This window comes from Ambystoma mexicanum, chromosome 5p (assembly GCF_040938575.1).
Source record: "Ambystoma mexicanum isolate Mex_15411 chromosome 5p, UKY_AmexF1_1, whole genome shotgun sequence".
Classification (NCBI taxonomy): domain Eukaryota; kingdom Metazoa; phylum Chordata; class Amphibia; order Caudata; family Ambystomatidae; genus Ambystoma; species Ambystoma mexicanum.
The window spans coordinates 176,229,676-176,253,953 of record NC_090930.1 but is presented as its reverse complement, the minus strand read 5'-3'; the positions used below and the strand labels follow the sequence as shown (position 1 = coordinate 176,253,953).

The window sequence follows — 24,278 nt, the reverse complement described above, 5'->3', positions numbered from 1 at the left end:
TTGTAAATTGGCGAAACGCAGAATTGCAATGGCGTGGAAATCTAGAGAGGGCCCCAGACTTTAGGCTTGGTGGGGGGACTTGAACAGATGGGCTCTGGCAGAAACAACAGTGTGGTGAATGAGGAGACGCCTCAATACAGGAACACAATAAAATGGAAGGTTATCACAGAGGGCAACTAAGGGACTTGACAGCGCAGTGAACTGGTAGATGTGATAATTTGAGTAGTGGAGCGGACCAAGAAATGGACATCAGCCTAAATGAACTTGAATATAGGATTGTAATGACTTGGCAAGACCCATTTTGTCTCAGTTTGTTAACTAAATTAGACGCATTGAGAAGAAAAAAAAGAATATAAAGCTGTCTTGTATTTGAACCTTGTAAGCCAAAGAAAAATGATTTTAACAGTTGGAGGGATAATGGACTATGGCCCTCATTACAAGGTTGCCAGTAGGCCGACTGTAGTACCGGTGGCCTACCGGCAACCTCGGCCTACCGTTCCCGCTGCCTAATAGCCCGGTAATACTGGGATATTATGGGCGGTGGCGCAACAGTAAGTTCCCATCCCTGTGGTGTCCCACAAGACGCCACAGGAATAGAAACACTGAAGCATAGCTTCAGTGAATTATCTGCCGGTAAGGGCCGGAACTACCGGCAGGTCAGGCCTGCCGGTAGTTCCACAGCCCCTACTGGCAGATGCAGTGACCCGGTCTGGAAACAGTGACGTTAACCATTATAACCTGCCCTTTTTTCCCAGACCAGATCACTCGTAACATAGATTTAAAATGTCAATACATATTGACAATGCCTATTCGCTTGCATGGGTTTAGGGCAAGGTACCAAGTGAAAGAAATGTGTTTATTTCAGAGTGTGATGTCTTGTTTTAGAAAGGTGTGTCCAAGAAGACCAGACCTGGGGTAAGAGGTACAAAAGAAAGAGGAGAAACAAATGGAGTCTGATTTTAGCTAAGGAAATCACATTATTAAATATGGGTGGTGGTAGAAAAGCAGTAGCAAACACATCAAGGAAAGGTCTTGACAATTTAAAATGCAAAAAAAGAATGCCACATGTAAAGTAGTGTAAAGATTTGATATATTACTTTCTAGAACTGGTGTCAGAAACAAAGTTGACAAGAGTTAAAAAATATCAACCATGTTTGCAAAACCTATCTCTAGGCTTATCAAACTGATTGTAAGTATTCTGTGTTATAGAGCTTCAAATAGTTTGCTGAAATACAATCACAATCGCTTCCCTCCCTCAATCGAGTCCGCTAGTGATAGAATGTTACTGTGTGTAACCTTTTATTCACTGTAACCTTTTATCAACTTTTTAAAAGGTACTGTACTAGTGTTTGTTTCTAAAGTAATTACATTAACTTCCCTACAATTTTGTTAAGTTGTCTCATCTAGTCACCAACCTCCCTTCACTCCAGCTTTGGATGGTACAAGTAGGAGTATGGTTGTTTGTCTGATCTGAGATTAGATACCACACAGCTAACCTTCCTAGAATCTCACCACAATGCCAATGGTTGGCCTCATTAAAGAAACACTCTAGTGGCCTTTGTTTGAGAGATGAAGGGACCATCATGAAACTGAAACTTGATAGGTGTGAATCCAAAAGGAAGACCTTCAAAAAAGCAGCTATGTTTGAGAAATTAATCTGACCTGGATTTCCCATAAAAAAATGGAGACATTGGAAACGGCTCATTATTGTAATAAAAATGAGGATAAGCAGGATTTTGAAAATGGAGAAAAGTTGAGTAGTGCCACTTCCAAGAGGGTAACCAGGATCAGAAATTAGATGAAGATTACATTTTAGACCAATTAAATCTTTATGGATGGTGTTCTCACATGATAGCAAAATGAAAAATTAGGAAACAAACATTCAGGATGGTTAACTGAAGGTTTTGGGTCCCAAGAAATGATTCTGGGCTTGTATTATGTTATGAGACCTCTTTTGACATGTTTATTCACGATTTAGGGTTCCTACAGCCTCCCTTCTTCCCAGTCTGCTTCTCCTGGGTTCTATCATCCTCGTCTCTTTCTTTCTCAATATTGTGCCGATTTACCTCATTTTCTCACCCACAGTGTTTTGGGGTTTCATCATCTTTCTCTCTCCCTCCGAAAGTCTGTGGAGCTTAAACGTCTCCTGTACATGTTTTTTTGCTCTGCAGGACATCTCGCCTAAGGCCACCAGAGCTGAAGGCCCTTTCCTGTCTGTGCCGCACCTGCATGCGGGCCTGGACACCTTGACCGTCGCACTACCTGCATATACCATTGCACACCTGACCACTGGGTGAGCTAACAAAGCTTTGCTTGTCTAGATCCTAACCTAAATCTAACTTTCAAACACTGCATTCAGACTTACTGCCACTATGAAACGAATATCTTGTTTCATCTGCCCAATTCTGATGCTTGATCCGCTACTTATCGAGTGCCTTACATCTGTCTCCTCGCTTGTACTCTCAACGGCACGTCAACAAGCATATGCGTGCTATCATAGGGAAGCCTGAGCAATGACGCCCACCGCTCCTACTAACTTCTCCTAAGCATGTCTGCCACCAGGCCCCCGTCAATTGCCTCACCTTATCCTCCAAGCTATCGGCAAATAATATTACCATTTGTGTTGAACGCGCCAACTGCATTCTGCAAATCTGGTCTTCATTTGACCACAGTATGCTTGACATTTCTTGTGCATAGAAGTGAGCTAATTGCTTACCGATCCACTGTCTGAACTACTACTGCCATATCTCATGGCCTACCTGCTCAGAATAGGCGTGTCGCACAGTCGAAGTGCACACTTTTTGTTGTAGATGAACTTACATCCTGGTATGCATTGATCCTGTGCCAACGTTGTTAACTGAGCTCTACATTAGCATGTCTTATCTAGCAATTGCTGCATGACCATGTTTTGAACAGCATGGAACTGTTCCTATTCCTACTGCCTACCACCCTAAACCACCTCCCTAGCTACTGAACAGCCTCTCCGGTCATTTGACCTAACTTTCGCTAGCACAGCCCTACGCTGTCGAGTCATGTCATTGTGCCCAATCTTCCTGTTCCTCGCTAGACAGCTCCCTTGCATGCACCCATCCATTATGGCTGCCTGTACGGCCCTAAACAGCATGCCCACCGATTATATACCCAGGACTCCTAGCATCCAGTTATCCAAGGCAAAGAAACTACCTTCGCCTGACTGTATACCTCCATCAGAATTCTTACCAGCATGCCTTAAACCAGCACCCATACCCATACCCATGCACACGTCGCCACCCATGCCTAGCAACTCCTACCATCTGACCCCTGCCCAATGGATACAACAAATGGGCGGCAGACTCACTCCCAACCAACCTTGTCCACTTCAAAGTAGGAACTTTAGAATAGGTACCAGATTCACGCCCACACAGCCACTGCCGATTGACAATAACGCTGCCATAACAGCAAACACCACTATAGACCCAGTTCACAACTCCACCTCGGCCAAGAAAAAAACATTGCTCATCGAAAAGGTAACCCAAACAATTCTGCCCCCGTTATCAAGGGTGGACTCATTATTGCCAAATCCTTGCCGGCCCATGCCTTAGATATTACTGACACCATAACGTCTAATGACATTGACTTTCTTGCAAACACTGAGACTTGGCTACATGCAGCAGCAGGGCCTTCATCTCTTGCCTTACCCAATAATTACTCCATCCTTCGCCAAGACAGAGATACTAACCTAACCAAAGGCGGAGACATCACATATATTGCCAAAACCACCTTCGGCAGCAGCAGAGTCATTAAGTCAGCCGAGCTATCAATTAAATTATCCATCTCGGCATCACGCACCATCACTTAGTCTATAGATCACCAAGGCCCACCTACACATTTGAAGAGGACATCGCACTTCTCCTTACCTCCAACACTAAGCCAGGATCTCCAATTATCCAACTGGGTGATCTTAACCTGGGCTTCCAAGACATTTCCTCGATGTCCGAACTAGGCTTCAAACACTATCACAGAACCAACACATAAAGAAAGAACATTAGATTGGCTGGTCGACATTAACTGCGACACTAATATATTTGCCAACACACTTTGTGCTTGGACAGACCACCATTTTATCACATTCACTATAAAGGAAAGTAACCAGCCCAACCATCAGAATATAGCCCCTCCTTTATGCACAAGAAATAACCGCAACATAACAGCTGGGAAACTTCGCCCCCTCTGTTACCGCCTATTTTCACCGCTCCCATCACATTCTCTGATCCTACTGTCCTGGTAGACATCTACAATCACACACTTCTCAAGGCCATCAACACATTAACTCCACTAAAATTGCGTAAAGCAAAATCCCGGGCCCACCTTAACTCGTGGTTCACCCCCCACCTCAGGGCCTTACGCAAAATTAAAAGAACTGCAGAAGCTTTATGGAAAAGCCTCCCTCTAGTCACTAACAAAAACATACTAGCTTCCCTCAACTATAAAGAGACCATTATCCAGGCAAAAAAAGACACCTACAATAAACGCATCATCAACGCCAAATCTAGCACAAAAGAACTCTTTAATATTCTTAAAGAGCTAGAATCCCCTACTTCACCACCTGACACATGCACAAAAGACTACTTGGTACTCTAACATCGAGAAGGCCTTATTAGGGAAAATCACTGCTACAAGAGAAAATTGAAGCCAAGAAACTAAGCCGGTCACCTGACAATGCCCAACCGACTTCGCCAATGACACCGATGATCCATCATAAAACATTCAACTCCCCCCCCCCCTCTCTATTAAAGAAGTCGAGGATTTCATTTCTAAATTAAAACCTTCTAGATGTCAGGGCGACATATGCCCTGCTCCGATCATCAAAGAGGCAGCTTATGACCTGGCGCCATTCATCACGTCCTTTATCAACGCCTCTTTCGAAACGAACATTGTCCCGAACAATCTAAAAGACGCCTGGGTCCTCCCACTTCTATAACAAACAAAAAAACAACCCTTGTTCCTTAAATCCCCACGCACTATAGACCCATCACCACTGTACTGTTTCTCTTGAAAATTTTGGAACATTAGTCCTTGAATAAAATTGCCAACTGTGGTAGGAAATACTATTTTATAAGAGGTTTTGACCTTCATATTGGATCCCAAACCTTGGTTTGTTTTAGGAAAGGTTTTCTTTTTGACGGCTTTCTTCCCATAGACTTTAATGGGATGTACTTTCATTTTGCTTTTTTGAACCCTGTCCTGACATTTGGGAAGTAAAACCTTCTGCTTTAATTCCCTTGCCTTTTTGCCCATTCTTATAGGGAAACTGATCAGTCCTTAAGACTATCAGTATTGAAAGACTTTGCTCCTCATTACGAGTCCGGCGGTAACCGAGCTGGAACAACCGGCAGGTTACCGCCGGACCCGTATTACCATTCAGCCTCAGTGATTCCCGGAATCACCGGGGCATTACGACCCCGGTGACCTGGGAATTCCGAAGGCGGAATTCTGTAAATCCCCATTCCCATGGAAACACTGGTTCCGTCTTTGACAGAGCCGGTGTTTCCATGTCCGCCTGCAGGCGGGTGGTGTTAAATCCGCCAGGTCAGACCTGGCGGGAGTGACACCTCCTGCCTGGAGGACTCTTAATCAGCTGGTCCGGAAAGAACGGTGGAGGCGGTTTTACCACGACCGTTCTTTCCGGACGGCAGGGTCATAATGAGGCCCTATGTCTCCCTGTGAATTACTTGAATTGTTACAATTACACACATCACCTTAAAGTGAAGAGCAGTTAGGATACTTTGTATCCTTATAACTATTTCTATAATAGCAAGGTTAACTTTTGTGTTCCACAGGATAAATCTATGTGTATTATACATTTTATATTGTCAGAATTGTAAAATTACATCGCAAAATCTTTTTTGCGTGTTTTAATATTATCATCAATTTTAAATTAAAAAATCTTTTTAAAAGATGAAGAAATTGTGTTCTACTAGATGATTGTCTGTTTTTTAGGAATGTAAAGTTTTAGAAGAATTTGTATTAGACCTTGTCTTTTTTATTATTCTTGAATACATAACTGTTTTCATTATTATGTAAAACTGGACAAATTCTGTATGTATAATTATACTTTGAAAGGTTGAACTTTTATTCAGCCAAAATAATAAAATAAAAAAATAATGGCTTTATGGTTACTTCGGTTTCTGGTGGCAGCAGATCTTTTTCTACCATGTTTTGGTAATTTTACTTGTGCACTTGTTAGCACCCAAAGATGGCCGTGTCACAAGTTTTTCACTTGTCCTTGGCAATATTGTTATTCAGCCTTCTTCCTGCCTTCTGAAACCAGGAATGGCCATATTTGAAATGCCCTTTCTAGGGGAAAACTGCTGCTTTCGCAGGCAAAGCAGTGGTTTGTGTGCTAGCCCAGATGTGGGGGCTAGGACTGTCTGCCCAGTACACATTTGGATGCCTGAATGTCTATTGCTGGGCAGATGTGGTCAGTGGCTATCCATCAACGTATGGCCAGTGCATGTTTGAATTGTGCAGATCCTCAACATTGGTGGGCTTGGGCATGCTCCTCGGCCAGATCTTGGATAAAAGGAGGGCTCTTGCAGTCATTTGGCAGATCATCTTTGGAGCCAAGACCGCTATGAAGAAGTGCAGCCCTCGGACGACCAGAGGAAGACCCCTGAGGCTGACTAGCATCAACTCCAGCGCTGTTTCAGTGAAGCAGTACTCCTCTGTTCTGATCTCACAAAGGCTCTTGTTGGTGCTTTGACCTCTGTACCGGTGGGAACAACCAGTCTCGACACCTGTTCAAGCATATGTGCCCTCAGAAGGGTCCCTGGACCAACCGGTGAATGGATCAGCTCTCTCCTGGGCTGCCTTCCTGCAGCCATCACCATTCCGAGTACATGCTTGAAACTTGGAGGATCTTCAACCTGTACTACAAGAAACCTGCGACTGCACCTTCAGCCTTCTTGCATCAATGGAAGCGATGCAGGACCTACTCCTTACAAATCACCTGTCGCCACCGGATCATGGTGTTCCCAGTTGCAATCGCTCTACAATGATTGCTCAAGATAATTTGTTAGAGGCCCATTTGCTGGATTTTTTCATTGTACACATTTCACTGCAAAAAAAGCGTGTTAGGGGGACCCACTCCCTTCTCCCTCAACATCTCCCCCACCTTAATAAATACCTAAACTTACCCTTCCACCCGCATCTACTTTTTCGGAGAAATGTGTAAAATAAAAAATAAAGAGAACAAACGGGCCTTGAATAAATGGGCTAGTTCAGTGTCAATCCATCTTCTTCGCATTGTTGAGTTATTCTGAGGTTGCCGGCTCCACACAGGTTTTCCCCTTTTCTTAATTTGGGTCTTCAGCCAGAATGTGTCTGGAACCACAATTTGAGAACCACAACTGGCCAAATCTAAATCCTGTGACCAAATGTTATCTCTGCACCCAAGACACTGGGCCTTCCTCGACCGGATCAAGCACAAAAAAAATAGTATCCATAATGGACTACGGAAGCTCAGCAGTGTTCTCTGGAGACATCGGAGTCAGAACGGAAAGTAAACAAACTTATCCCTACCCCCCCCCGTTTTTTATATGGTTACATGGGTGTAAAGTCCTGTCCCTAAATCACTCTTACTTGACTTTGGTCGGTAGAGGCCTGGTCAAGGATCCCTTGCTAGGTCTGTCCTAGTGTGAGGGATTGAGTGAGTTTACTTCCCTGAACTTTACCTACCTTTTTGACTTTTGTATCATAACCACTGGCATCGTCCAATCTCTCAGCATCTTACCTAAAAAGTATAACTTTGGAACTCACGACTTTAGGGCACAATGCCCCAACCATCTGAGAGCTGGGCGTACTGTTGGGGAAACTATTCCCTATTCTAAAGTTTATTTTACTTAATTTAATGCATCCGAGTACTTACCTCTGTTACAGTGGTTATTGAATCAAATGCTCACCTTACTTCTCCTAAGGGTGAATGCATAGATCTGTTTTATAATAAGTGTGCGTTAATATTTGCCTAAAGGTTTTATTGTTTAGTGTGTACATTTTTGTTCTTACCTGTCTAACAGGAATTATTGGTGGTGTTCTATGTGGGCTCATTGTAGCCATATACCAGTCTCACAACCCAACTGAGAAAGCCTGGCTGCTCTGCTACATTCTACATTACCTTGATTGGATTTGGCTAGACAGTGTCTCTGTTCACCAGAATAGGTTGGCCTCCCAAAATACACCCCAGGGTTGATTATGTAAATCCATCTTAACAATGGTGATGGAATAAATAACAGCTGATGAAGTGATGAGGTTGTGATTTCATCCAGGAAGGGTTTGTTACTCTGTGGTGGGTGGTAGATCTAGTGGAAAGAAGCAGTGGTGTGGGAGAGCAGAAAGTGACATGTGAGGAGCGCCATGATTTTGGGTGGCGAGGGATCCTGGAGCATACATGTGCATGACGTTTTGTGGAAGACTGCATGGCCCCTGCTGCATTTCTATGGATGGTTGATAAGTTAGATGCTTCACTCTGCAGGGACAAGGATGTCCAGGATCTAGGAGGAAGCGGGGGTCAGCAATGTTTCTGCACATTTTCTGCATTTACTGCAAAGTCATCAAATCATACTAAAATGTTTACTGTAGGAGTGAAAGAACTTCACAAACATGCATTCATACAAGCTGTAGATTCAGTAAATCTACTGCATGCGCAACAGATGTACTTTAAAAAAAAGTATTCCCAAAAGATCGAATTACAAAGCCCACTTGCCTGTATTTTGACCGTTTGGGATTTCACCCGTTTGTCCCTCGCACTGCCTTTAATGTATTCGGGGGGCATCCCTGCAGCCCATAATACCGAACTGTGGGGGCTGAAGACATCCCACAACCCTCGCTCTCCTGTTTGGTATTATGGGAAAACGTTCCAATCTACCATGCCGAATGCACACTAAATGTGCATTTGGCATTTTAGATTCAATCTTTTCGTTCATTACCTGCCAAACATTTTATGCAAACAATATTCAGTCTAAATACTGACTTTTCACCTGGTAATCAGACTATCCTTTACAGACAGCATCATTTGTAACGATATTTTAATAATTATTGCCCCAACACTACTTAAAACAAAAAACAAAATGTTCCCTTACCTGTTATAAGTGACTCATCAACCATAGAATGCCCCTCCATAACACGCCCATCCACCGGGAACTTGCCTCCAGGGACCACTTTCACAATATCATTACGCTGAACCAGCTCCACTTCCACCTGATCTTCACTGTTTAAAATGAAAAGAACAGAGCAGAGTGATTTAAATATGTCACTTAACAGAAAAGCAAACAAGAGTAAAATTGCAAAATTATGATGAAAACTAATACCTTAAGATGGTATTGTTCGGTCCTAAATGCACTATGGTAGCTTCTGTGGCTTGTAGTGAAATCAGTCGTGAAAGAGCCTCTGATGTTTTACCCTGAAATTATGCACAAAAAAAAACAGTTCAATGCAAAACACTGCAAGTAAATATTATTTGTATTATTTGCTTTTCTCAGCTGGGGATGTTCCAGTCTCTGGTGTTAAGGGCTGCTAGGCGAAGTTTAAAGAGGTCTCCTCGATTTATAGAGAATCAAAAAGTAGCTTCAACTGACCCTCTCCTAAACCAGAAGGAAAAGTAAGGCACTAAACGAAATAAAACACTTCTGCAGCAGAAACATTTAAAAATATTATCATACAAGAGGACTTTTGCAACATTGGTCATGGTGAAATCACCAATTCTAGATTCTTTGATTTTATTTCAAAGAAACACACCCCAACATAAAAAAGTAAGCCCTCCCATGCCAACTTACTTGAGTCTAGCAAGCCGGTTATAACACTACTTTGACAGCTTGCAAATTAAAAAATTCAATCATAAAAATTATATTTACATTGTTTTAAAATAAAAAAGAACAGTCCATTCCATATTTTGGAAAGCAGAAAATATTACAGTTTAAGAAATTACTAGAATTTAGCCTTAAATTAAAGGGGTCTATTGACATCAGCAATATTGTTCTATGAGGCAACACAAAGGCAGTTATTGACCGAGATTGGAGCAGGGCTCTCCGCTTCACCTGGAAGCCTCCAACTCCCCAGCTGATTAATAAGTACCTCAGAGCAAATGTGTGCAACTTTGGATCCCCAGATGTTTTGTGCTATAACTCCCAACGTTGCCAGCCAGGGAAGTCGATACTGAGGGATCATAGAGGTCTTAGTCCAAAACACCTGAAGAGCCACAGGTTGCGGATCACTGCTTTAGAATATCTCCCCCCTTGCATCATTTCCCTTAAGAAGAATGAGTTGAATTTGAGAGTACAGCACAACATAAAGTGTGTGACAACAATATTGGGCTAGGCATGCCAATTCGTCCTACTCCATCAAGGACACCTCCAGCCAGTGCTGGATTTTTTGACAAAAAGCTCATTGCATGTTGAGACTTGTAGGCCCAAACTTATGTCGAAAAAACAAATCAAAACCCCTAAACCAGGTATGCAAAGTGCTGTTGGCTTAAATGCCAGGAATAGATCAAGTTAATCATGATGAAATGGGACCATGTGTTGTGTCATAAAAACTCTAGACCTATGCAATCCTTCAACGTAAAAACATCTAGCTAATGAGCTGCTAGCATAATTCAAATATCTTTGACATCCCATTCTTACCTTTGCAATATGCTCCAACCAGCGGCCTAGCGCGATGAATACAAACAGCATCGGAGGCGTGTCGAAGAATGTTATGGGGTTGACTTTGGCTTGCTCCAACATTGCGATCAGAAGAACGACACAAGAATAGACAAACGCAATGGTGGTAGCCAACACAATCAGCACGTCCATGTTGGCTGTTCTATGCTTTAGTGCTTTGAACGCTTGAATGTAGAAGTACCAGCCACCTAAAAACTACAAAATAATCATCAATTAAGATGTAGAAACACCACTACTCACCCAACAAGTGTGAAATTTTCTCAGTAAAAAAGACTGGCAAAAACATTATCTAAGAATATTTTTATATTATGACATACTGCCAACTCACCATTGCCATACTTTTTTCAAGGCTGGTTAGGGGATACTTCTCTTAATATGTAAGGAGAATAATTGCTCCAAGAGTAACTCCCATACATGTACATTTGATAAGGGTTTAGAAGAAGGAAATTGACAAGGATGGGTCATGTTTGGGCTATAGACTTATTTTAATATATATGAAACCTATCTATCCTCATCTCTAGAGGGGTTTCCCTGCCTCAACTAAGGATACTGAGGTGTCTGTCAGGAAGTCCATCAAATGAGAAAAGGGGTTTTTCCATCCTTCGTCAGAAACCACTAATCTAACCCTCACGCTATTAACTTAGGGTGCTAATCAAAAGTAAAGTTCAAATATTCATCTCCAGGAGAATGCCTCCCTGTCCTGGTTTGCTTCTTCAGCTTTATAATGAAAAGTTCTTCCAAAGTTCAACCCAAAAATGGGACCAGGGTAATGACTCCCTTAACCTGGTCCATCAATGAAAGTTCTTCACCAAATTGCTGATGTAACATTCTTAGCTTTATAGAAAGTGGACCATTGTCGAAGTCCCATTTGCTATTCTGGCAAGAGAGATTTCACAGAGTTCATTGTGAGTCTACTGTGGTTATTTTCAATCACAATAAACATGCTGAAGGAGAATGTTCTCTGTACACCCTCTTATATCTGCTTCAGCAGTGGTACGATACTGGCCACTGCAACGAGGTAGATAACTACAGATGCACTCTTCCTCAATCTCTGCCCCAGCAGTGGTATGAGATTGACCACTCCGCCGAGGGAGATAACGTCCAATGAACTCTTGAATCACTTTTCCCTCACCCCGGCCCCCACCCGGACTTCTTTCTTCCCTGTTACCGGCTTTGCAGGAATACTTCACCACTTCTTCACTGGGCTGCAGGTCTTGGTTCTAAGTCTTCATTTCTGTGGTATTTGGGTGTGGGGTTCTGTGTTATTGATTAAGGAGTGTTAAGAGGGATTTACCAAAATCAGCCTGGGAAGAGACAGAAGTTAGCCAAAACCCAATTAAGATAGGTGAACAAGCAGACAAGGCTTTGTCTCAGGAAAGGTTTGATAGTGGTCTACGGCTACAATGAGTCCACCCAAAGCAACACTTAATGACTCAAGTTAGTCAGTAAGTATATAACAATGCACTTATTTATTAGGCCTTTAGGAACACACTAAGCATATACAAATCACAGGTACGTAATGTAAATCAAAAACCATATACAACATACTAAAATAAATATATATATATATATATATATATATATATATATATATATATATATATATATATACACACACACACACACATACATACACACATACATACACACACACAAACATTCACCCTTAGAAATAGAATTGCATATAAATTATGTAACTGTGTTCAACAGGTGAATAATCGGATGCAGGGAAAATAGGTAGAATAGTTATATAAAGCACAAGCACAGCTCCCGCCATTTTATGAAGTCCAGTCCCAAGATGTATAGGGCCTTATGCTCAAAAGTCATAAGTGTTAAACTATGGTTTCTTCAGGGAAGATATTTCAGAACTGATGCAGTGGGCTGTGGTGGTGCTATGAAACGTTATTTAAAGTAAGATAAAGGTACCCCACCCTATCGTATTCCCAAGTAGAGTCCTCAGAAAGGATCCTTAGCCTAGGTTTGACAACCAGAGGGAGTCATGGACAAAGACATTACACCCAATGTTATGGTGTGGATGGGGGGCAGAAACCGTTAGGTTCACTTACCACCCGATTCTGATTCTTCCAGGTGACACTGCAGGTCTTCCAGAACTCGCTGGTGAGACTATCTTCTGTTCTTGGTTCTGGTGAGGGAAGTGTGATGAATGCTGCAGAGTCATCACTGTACCCCAGTCTGACGTCTCCTCCCATGTGGCCAGGGGAAGGCAGCCACTACCTGATCCTAACCCTGGGGGTGGTATTAGGAGGGAGGATCACATGGGAGGAGATGGCTGTCAGGGGGAAGTGGTGAATCCTTTAGGAGAGACGTGTTAGTCATCCTTTGCTGAGGATTAGAATCCTATAATTACCAACTACCTAATGGCATGCTGTCATTCAATTCTCTCCCATGAATCTACCCAAAGAAAATGCTATGAAAAGATATCTAACCCGAATAAGGTGTGCACTTTGGGAGTTCAGGCCTTAGCTATAACATCCTCTAATTGTCATGATACGGTCTTAAGTAGAGGTCAGAACACCAATATTAGAACAAACCATTTTTTTTACAACATTTCCTATCTCCGACAACTCTGTTCACAAATCAAGCTAAATTATAACTAAATATCAAAAGACCAAAACCACTCTTGACTTCAAGATCCATAATGCCTGTGGTACTGGGACGAGGAAGAGGGGCTCAGAGTTAGTAAGGATACAAAGTGCTATTGACCTGAATGTGCAGTCTAGTTGTTGTAAAGGAAAACACCTCACTGGGACATTTAAATGGAGAAATGTATTGCAACAAAGAAGGTGTGGACGGTGTACCTGAAGCAGATCGGAGTGTTGAGGGTACCGTAAAAGCAGCAGGAAGCCCAGCACAGCTGATGCGAGAAGGGACGCTGTGCGACAGTCCAGGGTGTACTCAGCAGGAAGCAGCATCAGAGAGGGAAGGCCAGCTGATTAGGCGAGCAACACTACGGTGTGCAAGGTGAAGAAAGGGATCAACAGAGCTGCCGGAAGCTTCGGAGAAGTGAATGGGCAGGACACAAGAGGTTTACCGCATCCGCTAACAAAGAAGCAGAGATGCCAAACAAGACTGGCGACTTGGCCTAAACTCAAAGGAGACCCCGGGGGCGCTCGGAGAAGGCTTTTTCATAACAAAGGACAATTTTTTATATCGAATAAAGAAAGTAATATAACAGCGACCAGGGCACAATTCCCCTTTGATGGGACACCAATTGGGGGAACCTATAACCAGCATTGTCAACTGCGAAGAGGCTGTAAAGAAACCGCACAGAAGCAACAAGGGCGCAATTGCTCTTTTGCGGAACACCAATTGGGGGAAATCTGTAACCCATATTGCCAAGAGTCAAGAATCTATAAAAAAAGGCAATCATTGTTCACCTTTCCTCACATGGGTTACTGGTGTGGAGATACTTGGAACAAATATTGCCACTAGGAACAATTGTAGCTGTAGGAGTTTTTATCCTGGCAGGCGAGTGGACCAGGAAAGAAGATGTTTTGAAACATTGTGCTTGTAAAAGGTATGGTAGAAAGAAAATGTTACCGCTATTATCGTTTTGATAAATGGTTGCTTTACAAGAAGAAACTCATGCTATCCTGACAAAAGTATTCAGTTGGAAGAAAAAGTGTGATATGCTAATAATTGCTTTATATCCTGAAGAGAACACTTTCTTTGGTTTATAAAGTTGTGTGAAAGACATTGGCCTTACCAAAAAGGATTTTGTGGAATATATCCTTTGCTTTGAACCAGTGTGTTGTGCGAAAGACATTTGCCTTACCAAGAAGGATATTGTGTAAGGTGTTTCCTGAACTGCTGAAGGAATGCTTTTTGCATTTTAAATGTGCGCTCCTGTTTACAGCTGATTTGCCTACAGCAGCACTACGAGCAGAGCTCTTGCTGCTCTATCTGCTTCCTGGAGGGGGCGGAGCCCTAGTGGAACACGTGACTGATCACGTGACCTACATCCTCCACAAATTGCCGGCCCAACCACCCTTGCGGTGTTAAGCCCTGGAGGCAGTAAGGGGTGGAGCTGCTGTTTTACTGTTCGGCTGTGACTTGCGATTGTGCTACGGCCCTGTGAGTAACACAGACCTAGGTCCTATGCTCCACTATCAGACTAATATTAAACAGTATTTAGGGTAAGAGGGGGCGGGGGGGAGTCGGACTCTGGCCGCTCCTCTAGCAACTCAATGGTTTCATTATTTACGTACTGACCCTTTATTCGGAACAATTGACATACTGGTTGCTATATTCATTTCCGATTTGTTATCCCTATTTCTGAAGGCGATCCATATTTAATTGTATTCCATTATAGTGTTTTAAACTGTATTTGTTGTACTATTTCATGTATTTTTGCTAACCTTTGCATTCAGTGTATTTTTAAAATTGTTTACTACTCTATGGTTCACAGATTTGATCTCTAGGAGCCCCTCTACTTTATCACCAATAGATTTTTTTCACTGTTAAACCCTACGGTTTTCTGCCTTTGTCCCTTCGCGTTCTCCACTGGTCTGAATGACACGTAAGGGACTTAGGAGTAAGGTAGCTATGGAGGCTTCTCTTGATTCTACTCTCCCCATAGTGTTGGCTTTTTCTCCTTCCCTTCCTCTATAGATTGTATTCCATCAGGAAAACCCATTCCTATTTCTTTGTGTAAACCACAACATACAATAGTAGACACTCCAGAGGATTCTGTTTCTAAAAAATGTATGGCTCATGCCCAAATTCATTCGCAAGATAGGACTGACGTACTTAATCTGATGGGTATTATCCCACGCACCCCAGCCAATAACAGTTGCATCTTTACTGGAAATCAAGATATTTCCATAGATGCGCAGGAAGATCGTTTGGCAGCCAAGATGCACACTGATCACCTGAAAGTTAGTACGGTTCTGTGCACCCAACCCCTGTCCCACTCCAAACTAGGCTGCCTTTACCTAACCTGATTTTGGATGACTGTTGTGAATGTTAATGAATCTTCTGTTCTTTCTAAAGAGTCTACTGTGCAACAACTGCCTCGACCAGAGGCTGATAGGAACATTGGTACTCCCGGTATTGATCACCTGAGGCATTTTTCTCTGGTAAGGGGGTTAACCATACTTCCTCTATTCATGCCAACACATCCACAGTGAAACTCTTATTGTTTAAAACTCCACTCACAAGACCTTTGGTCAATTCCCCTAAAACAAAATCTTACACAGGATCCCAGGGTAAACCTATCCAAGGGGAAAACATTTCTAATTTCTTTGCAAAAAGGACAGCCACGAGTACCCTTATCAAACCTCCACACTCCGTTTTAACAGTGGCCACCTTGGATCATACGCACTTGGCGGATGTAGTAAAGAAGTTGGACACTGAAGACCCCGTAAATAATGATATTGATGATATCAGTATCAGAGTGTGCAGATAAGGCAATAGCTGAGAGTCATTTGGATTCCAATTCCATAAATAATGTAACTCGGCAAACCTGTGATGCCTCGTATGTGGGCTCTCCTACGGAACTCACTAATTTTATTGATGAGTATACTGAGAAGCAAAATTGGCTGTGAGAATTACCAGGTTACTCACCGTAGTTACCACCTTACTCCTAGTCCATAGTCCCCTTTCCCCCATACTTGTGGGGACATCTCTCCGACCTATGGGACGGGACTGGAGCACTTTGTGAAAAGCATCCACATTTTTTTCAAAAATGTGTCCCTCCTCTCTTTTCTGCGCGGGGACCGGCGCACGGCCGTAACCCCGCCCACCTTGGCTCCCCCCCACGCATCGCCCATCAGTCCTTTTCTATCACCGGGTCAAAGACCCATTAGCAATAACAGAGGAACCTTATTAGAGGGGACGGCGGGCGGGCGTATGGAGGAAAGGGCACTATGGACTAGGAGTAAGGTGGTCACTACGGTGAGTAACCTGGTAATACTTGTACGTCCCGTCCCCTTTCCTCCATACTTGTGGGAGATTCCCAAGCACTCCTTACAGGAACTACGGGTGGATGGAAATACCCCTTACTGAAACAGGTTCTTCAGCACAGCCTGACCAAACTGAGCGTCAGCTCTAGAGCTCCCAGGGTCATATTTCTGAAAAGCAACCGCGGCTGCCTTCCCCCGCACCAGGTGTGAATGGATACCCTTAGGAGGTTTCTGCCACTGGACGGTGAAAGACTCTGATGCAGGCGGCGATCCACCTAGAAATAGTTGCCTTAGACGCCGGCTTGCCCTGAGGGTTACCGAAGGTCACAAAAAGTTGAGAAGAACTCCTAAACTCTGAAGTCCTGTCCAGGTAGAACCTAAGAGCTCTTCGGACATCAAGACAGTGTAGAACTCTTTCAGCCTCTGAGGCAGGGTTCGGAAAAAACACCGGAAGGGAGATCGACTGATTCAGATGGAATTCGGTCATGGACTACCTTGTCCATGTGAAAGACCAAGAAAGGATGCTCCACCGACAATGCCTGGAGCTCACTCACTCTCCTTGCTGACGTAACGGCGACCAGAAAGGACACTTTCCAAGACAAGTACTTGAGGTCTACCGTAGCCATTGGTTCAAAGGGTTTATGGCACAGCACCGTCAGGACTACATTTAGGTCCCATGGCAGGTGCGGATTACGAACCGGAGGGTAGAGGCGTGTCAAGCCAGCAAAATGCCTCTTCACCACTGGGTTAAAGAATAAGAAAACAGGTCTGTAGAAAGGTAAGCAGAAACCGCTGAGAGATAAGTCCTGCATGACAGAACATGAACCCCTGACCCTGCTAGGGAGGACACGAAGGACAGCACCATGTCAATCGTGGCCACCCTCAGATCCAACTTCTTCTCCAAACACCAATGACAGAACCTGAGCCATTTACTCTTGTATTGAGATCTGGTCGAAGGTTTCCTGGCTGCCTGGATAATGCGCATGTTATCCGCAGACAAACTCAGATGCTCCAAAGACTTGAAATCAGGCACCATGCCGCCAAGCTGAGCAATTGTGGGGAGGGGTGCCACATCTGTTCCCCTTGGTGAAGAAGATCGTGAGTTACTGGTAACCTGATCGGCAGATACACCGACAGGTGTTGAAGTTCTGAGAACCAAAACCTGGCCGGCCACCACAGGGCTATCAGTAGAAGGGAACAGTTCACAGAGTTCTTCAACTACCAAATTGCACAGTGAACTAGAGGCAGAGGCGGGAAGGCGTAAGCTCTCATGTTGTGCCATGGAATCAAAAGAGCATCCCCCAGAGAGGAAGCTCCCAGCCCCCCTCTGGAGGCATACTGAGGAAGTTTCTTGTTCACCGCCGTGGCGAAGAGGTCCACCTACGGTGTGCCCCAACGCGAGAAAATCCATGAGAGGACCTCCGCCTTCAACTCCCACTCGTAGCTGACCACAGTCCGCCGGCTGAGGGCATCCGCTGTGACATTCAGCTGGCCCGGGATGTGCACTGCAAGCAGCCAGACACCATGAAGCACGGGGGGGGATTTGTTCCCCCTTGCTTGTTTATGTAATACCTTGATACCACATTGTCCATTCTTATGCGGACCACCTTGTTGACAATGAGCGATCTGAACGCCTTGAGCACTAGGAAGATCACCAGAAGCTCCAAATGATTTATGTGCAGGAGCTTGTCCTGAGGCGACCAGAGGTCCAAGACCTGAAGAAGATCTAACGTCGCACCCCACCCGAGAAGGGAGGAGTCCGTCGTGATCGTCACCGTGGGGACCGGTTCCTGAAACCGCACACCCCCAGACAGATTGCCAAGAGATGACCACCAATCCAGGTCCATTCTCATGGAATCTGGAATCATTATCCGCATGAAATCCGGATCCACTCCCTGACGCCATGAATTCCGAAGAGCCATCTTGGTCCGTCTCATTTTGAGACGAGCAAGAGGAAGAGCCAGTACACACGAGGCCATGAGGCCCAGAAGCCTCTGGAACCACCAGGCCAACATGCTCTCTGACTGCGCAAACATCTGACACGTGGCCAACAGATCCGCCATTCTGTCCCCGGTCAGATACACTCTGCAGTCAATCGTGTTCCAACGAAAACCCAGGAAGATCAGGTCCTGTGAGACCGTCATGGAGGATTTCCACCAGTTCACCGACAGCCCAACATGGAACAGGAGCTGAAGGAGAGACTGGAGGTTGCCCGCTGCTACCAACGGACAAGGGCTGCGTAAGAGCCAGTCGTCCAAATAAGGATACACATGGATACCCTGGAGACGAAGATAGGCCACAATCACCGACATCATCTTTGTGAAGACACGCGAGCTTTAACCAGAACAGACAATGATTTAGCCGTCTGAGTGCTATCCTTGGTTTTGGTGAGCTCTACATCAGTAGTAGAATGAAAAAGCTCCTTACCATCGAATGGAAGGTCCAACACCTTGTCTTGAACTTCCTTAGAAAATGTTGTGGCATGCAGCCACGCCTGCCGTGAGGTATCAACCCCAAGCATCAGGCCCCGAGCCGAGGTGTCTACGTGATGAGCCACAGCCTCCAGGAGATCCTGGACCAAGACCCTGGCATCGGAAAGGCCTCCTTTGAAGTCTTCCAACTTCTCGACCGGGATGTGCTCCTCAAACTCCGACAGACCTTTCCACATCCGCATGTTAGCTCCCGCCAATATCAACTCAGCGTTGGCCTGCCTGAGCTGCAAGGCTGAGTTGGCAAAGATTTTCCTCCCTAGGGAGTCCATGAGCTTGTCCTCCTTTCCCAAGACCTAAGTAGCCGTCGTGGAAGAGGATGCTGCAGGTCTGGATTGCAACAGAGCCGCAGCCACCACTGTGCAGGAGGGAGGTGGACAAGACGACAGGGCCACCTCTTCCGAAGAATGCAGCCTGTACGTTGCGTCAATCTTTTTATTGCCAAAAAGTCCCGAGTGTGGCTTTTCCCAGACTCTTCGGACCTCGGCCAGAACGTCCTTCTGCAGGAACAGGCCGGTACGCTCCAAGGGAGACAGGGTGAACGCCCCAGAAAGCACACCCTCCTGCGGAGCAGGTGCCTCGGGCACCGGAACATTTAAGAAACTCATCCAGTACCCGGTCATGAAAGGCTCTGATAGAGCGGGGAAGGTCCTTGTTGTCCTGATCGCCTTGAGGGTCATCTGACAGGTGAGGATCCTGCTGAGCCATGTCAGGCACTGCCTTGTCCACCGGGGAAAATGGAGGCAAAGGCCGAAAAGCAGGGGGAAGCACCATGGACAAGGGAGGTGCCGACAGAACCACCGGAGGAACGGGTGGAGCCGGAGGCGCAGGTGGACAGATCTCCTTGAAAAGCCCTTTGAAATATTCCCTCATGGGGTCGGTGCGCATAAGCGCTTGAACTTTACCGAAAAAGGCATCCTCAGGAGATCGTTTCGGGACCTGAGGAGGCCTCTCATGAGGTGGACAAATCCAGGGTCGTAACGGGGAAGGGTGCCACACCGGCCCCTCCACCGACGTATCCACATAAATCAAAGGAGCCAACCACGCGGGCAACGAAACATTGTGCAGAAGAGACATCCGGGCGTTCCAATCATAAACCGGCCGGTAAGGATGCGCACAAGGGACCTTAAAATTCACCCAAGAGACCGAGCCCTACACCCGAAGCCGATGGGGTAGTTGTAGGGGTAGCACCTAAAATGGCCGCCATGGTTGTGGCGGGAACGGGCACCATTTTTTCCTCATCTAAGGGGAACTTCGGCACATGATGAAGTGTGGCAGGGGTCCCCGTCGATGGATCAGGGGTCTTAATCTTAGCCTTAACATAAGGAACCTCGGCCGAGCTGGTACTATGAGGCCTGGAATGTTTTTGTGACGTACCAACCGCCAACTGAGCCTTCGAAGGAAGGACCTCGGCATTGCCGGTAAAAGAAGAACTTTGCTTCTTTGCCCCCTCAACAGATCTGGTGTCACCACATGAGCGGGAACGGTGAGCAACCGCTTTCACCGACAAAGCCTTGTCCGGCCTCTCAGAACTGTTGGTAGCTTTAGCCTCTGTACGAGGGACCTCGGACCCATGCCCGGTAACAGCCTTATCTGTGCGGGCCTCGAACATCCTAACTACAAGCCCAGCCAAGGCCTCGGGGCGCACCCCAGTTTTGTTTTTGAGGGAAGCCAACAGAGAGGCCTCAGAGCGTACTCCGGTGTTCACAGCCCCTTACGGAGACCCTCGGAGAAAACTCTGGTAGAATTATTAGGCCCAACGGGCACCTCAGGGCGAACCCCGATAACAGAGCGATCAACGCCCCTACCGGACCGAGAGGAACCCTGGAAGGTATCCCCCGGCCGGGGTGCTCTAAAAAGTAAAGAACGTACTGGGCGTTCTTTGTTCTTGTCGATGAACGCCTGAAAATGCGAAGGAGGAGTTCATCGGAACACCTCCTCCCACCGCTCCAACCGATGTTGGAAGTGCCCGGACCGAAAGGGAGTCACAGTAAAAACATGAGTCCCAACGGTGTTCCGGACCCAAACACTCTAAACAAAGAGGATGGGGACCCGCCCTCGCGAAGCGACAGTGACACGATGAACAATCCGGAAAGTCTAATTTGAAAGACAGACTAGTAAACGAACGCTAGCGAGAGCCAGACAGGAAAAAAGGGAAGAAAATCTTCGAGGATGCAAGTGCGTCCGGCCCCAATCAAGCAGAGAAAAGGACTGATGGGCGACGCGCGGGGCAGAGCCAAGGTGGGCGGGGTTACACCCGCGCAGGAAAGAGGGATACATTTTTGAAAAAAATGTGGGTGCTTTTTACAAAGTGCTCTGGTCCCGTCCCACAGGACGGAGAGATGTCCCCACAAGTATGGAGGAAAGGGGACGGGACGTAGGAGTGAGGGGTTTACTTTCAGATTCAAAAAAGCATCATGCTAGCCAGTCTGTTATGCACCACACCGTTAAAGAGGCAGATGACAGAATAAAATTAACTCAACCCACTTTATCTGCATTGAATATGGTTCTTAGTGCCTTTGTGAGTCTCTGTGACAATATATGGCCAGAGGTTAGATCACACTTTCTTTTACTCTCTGAAATCTTTAACAGGCTGGAAGGTCTGGATAGATTTGAAGAATTGGTTAAAATTATTAAGGAAGAGCATCCCTTAATAATAAAACGGTCTCCATACTCGGTTCTCCCTACCCACCCGACTACGGAAGTGCCTTCGGTCAAGAAAGCCTTAAGTGTTCAAACGAATAGTCTCCCATGGAACCCCATTAACAGGGCCTCAGGGACTCCCCTTCAAGGTATGGACAGGGGAATTTCTAATCAACTTCCTCTGACTTCCCCAATGAAGGCTGAGCCCATACAGGTGGGCCGTATTCCTGATGTAGATCTTGTTACTACCCCCACAAAATTAACTACCAAACCCCTAGTAGAGAAAGCCCTAGAGGGGCTGATCCCTAAATCTTTAAGCCCAATTTCTAAGGGTTTATCTCCAGGACCTACCATTCAAGCAATGGCTGACTCACTTAAGGGAAACAATATTGTTCCGTTATTTGATCCTAAATCTGACTTTACTTTGAGAAAACCGGTTGACACTATCGACCTCACTAAGGTTTCGGTACAGTCAAGGGGTTTTGCTCATATAGCTAAAAAAAAGCATAACCAACAAATAAAGAAAACAAAAAATCAGAAGAATATGAAACAAATAAACTCTTATACTAATCAATTCTTCAAAAATATTTTTCTGACAAGTGCCCCTACGCGTGTAACAAATCCTACCACTTCTAAAGGCATTAAGAATCCGGTGGAATTAGTAGTACCTGTGATCACTACTTTAACTGTAGCTACTGCTTCTGCTGGACCAACCTCATTACTGTCTATACTGGCTATACCTAGTCAGCCTGATCCTTTGGTACTTAGTCCTATACCAGGGGACAATATTCCTGGGGTGGAGGTTGGCTATAGTGGGCGGGCCGAGGAAACTCCTGTTACCGGTCTTCCAAAAATAGTTTCAACTCAACCGGAGTTCATAAACAATACTGCTCCAGTTATATTGGATGCCCAAATTGTATTTAAGACGACAGCACCCGTTTCGGACGCAGTTCCCCTAGCTACTCAAGGCAATGCTTCATCTACATCAGTTCCTACCCACCCTGAGCCTACTATCACTCCGGTATCAGTGACTTTGGTCAACCTCAACATGGTAAAACAATTATTTCAGGAGCTTCTTAATACTTATTCATCTACTGGGGGGGGCAGTGGGGGGGGTTCTTATTCCAAATACGCGCTTGGCCGAGGATGGGGCCCCTAATACCTTTCCTGCTCCTATAGTTAGCCTTCCATTTTGCCACTCCGATGGTCACCAGACCAATACAGAGTCCACAATGGGGACGAGTGTTATGGGATTCAGATCAGTGGAGGGCCTCTATGTTCCCAACTCTCTTAATTTAACTAATTACAAGCCGCCAAATGGAGCTTTAATTAATGGTCATCAAAGCACTTCTATCAGCCCTGAACTCTCTCAAAATGAGAATTCCTCTCATCTGAAAGATTTCCTTTGGGACCATATGCCTCTCAAAATAGGTCCATATTAAGAGGTGCTAGGGGCACAGATCTGGAAGCTGATTCTTTACGTCAGTTTACTAAAAGTATAACTGACTCTTTACCGCATTCAGTGGAGGTCAAAGATTCTCTAGATATCTTGCAGCTTACTAGCCTTTGGGGTCAGGATATGCCCATCTGTCTCAATCGTGGAAATATATTAAACATTTTCCATCAACTTCCCTCTCTTTCACTCATTTCCTAGTATGATATGGAGAGGATTTCTTTCCCCATTAAGGGACGTGTAGATTTGAGCAATATTGTTCTGAAATCTAGAGTGGTTTTAGAACTAATTATGGCCCAAAGGGATGGCCTATTGCAGCTTGGTGTTGATGTAAACTTGCTACAAACTAATCATCCGCCTGGTAAATATGGAGGGTGTAAAGAGTATAGGGGAAACCTTACAATGGTGTACCATCTGGAAAGAGCTCCACAGTATCAGTGGAAGCAATTTACGCCCAGATTCAATGGAAACGCAAGAAGCTGGGCCCAGGTTACCTCAGGTCTGTGGAAATGATCTTTCTCCCAAATGCCCCGTTACATCTACTCATGCTCCGGGCCCGAATACATTTATTTTTCTCTCCTGGAATTCGAGGGGAAGCACTCATCTTTTCACCAACACTGATACAGTACGTATGATTAGGGCTTCACACTGTTTCTTCTTACAGGAAACCTGGTTGCTCCATCCAACCGTAGTTGATGGATTTGTTATCCATTTTCAAAGCGCTAAATCCAGTTCAGGAGGGAGGTCCTCTGGGGGCCTTCTTATTGGAACCAGAGCTTCTTTTGGCTTTAGGAGCAAGGTTATTGCGGTTACGTCCTTTGGTATTTTGGCTTTGGAGGTCACTTCCCTTGATGGTCTGGTTAATATTCTTCTGATTAATGTATATTGGTATAAGGGCATTGCTGTACTTGAGTCATTTTTGGAAAGTCTTACGGATATGGTACTTGCAAGGAGATCTTCATATCCTAGGGGGAAGTTGATCTTGGCTGGTGATCTTAACTCTGACTGTTCCATTTCATCCGAGGCCAAATATGATGATCTGGCCTTGGTTTGGGAGGACGATAATCAGCGAGAA

General features: G+C 45.0%; 1 protein-coding gene across 1 annotated transcript in view; it reads right to left on the bottom strand.

Annotated features, from left to right (window-relative positions):
• The window catches only part of ATP7A (ATPase copper transporting alpha), a 1,086,974-nt gene that overhangs the window by 467,705 nt on the left and 594,991 nt on the right, over positions 1 to 24,278 (bottom strand). Inside the window, exons 10-12 of the mRNA XM_069612588.1 lie at positions 10,656 to 10,889; positions 9,345 to 9,436; positions 9,117 to 9,244 (exon numbers count right to left, since the gene is read on the bottom strand). Coding sequence (XP_069468689.1) covers positions 9,117 to 9,244; positions 9,345 to 9,436; positions 10,656 to 10,889 — 454 coding nt within the window. The remainder of the gene's footprint in view (positions 1 to 9,116; positions 9,245 to 9,344; positions 9,437 to 10,655; positions 10,890 to 24,278) is intronic.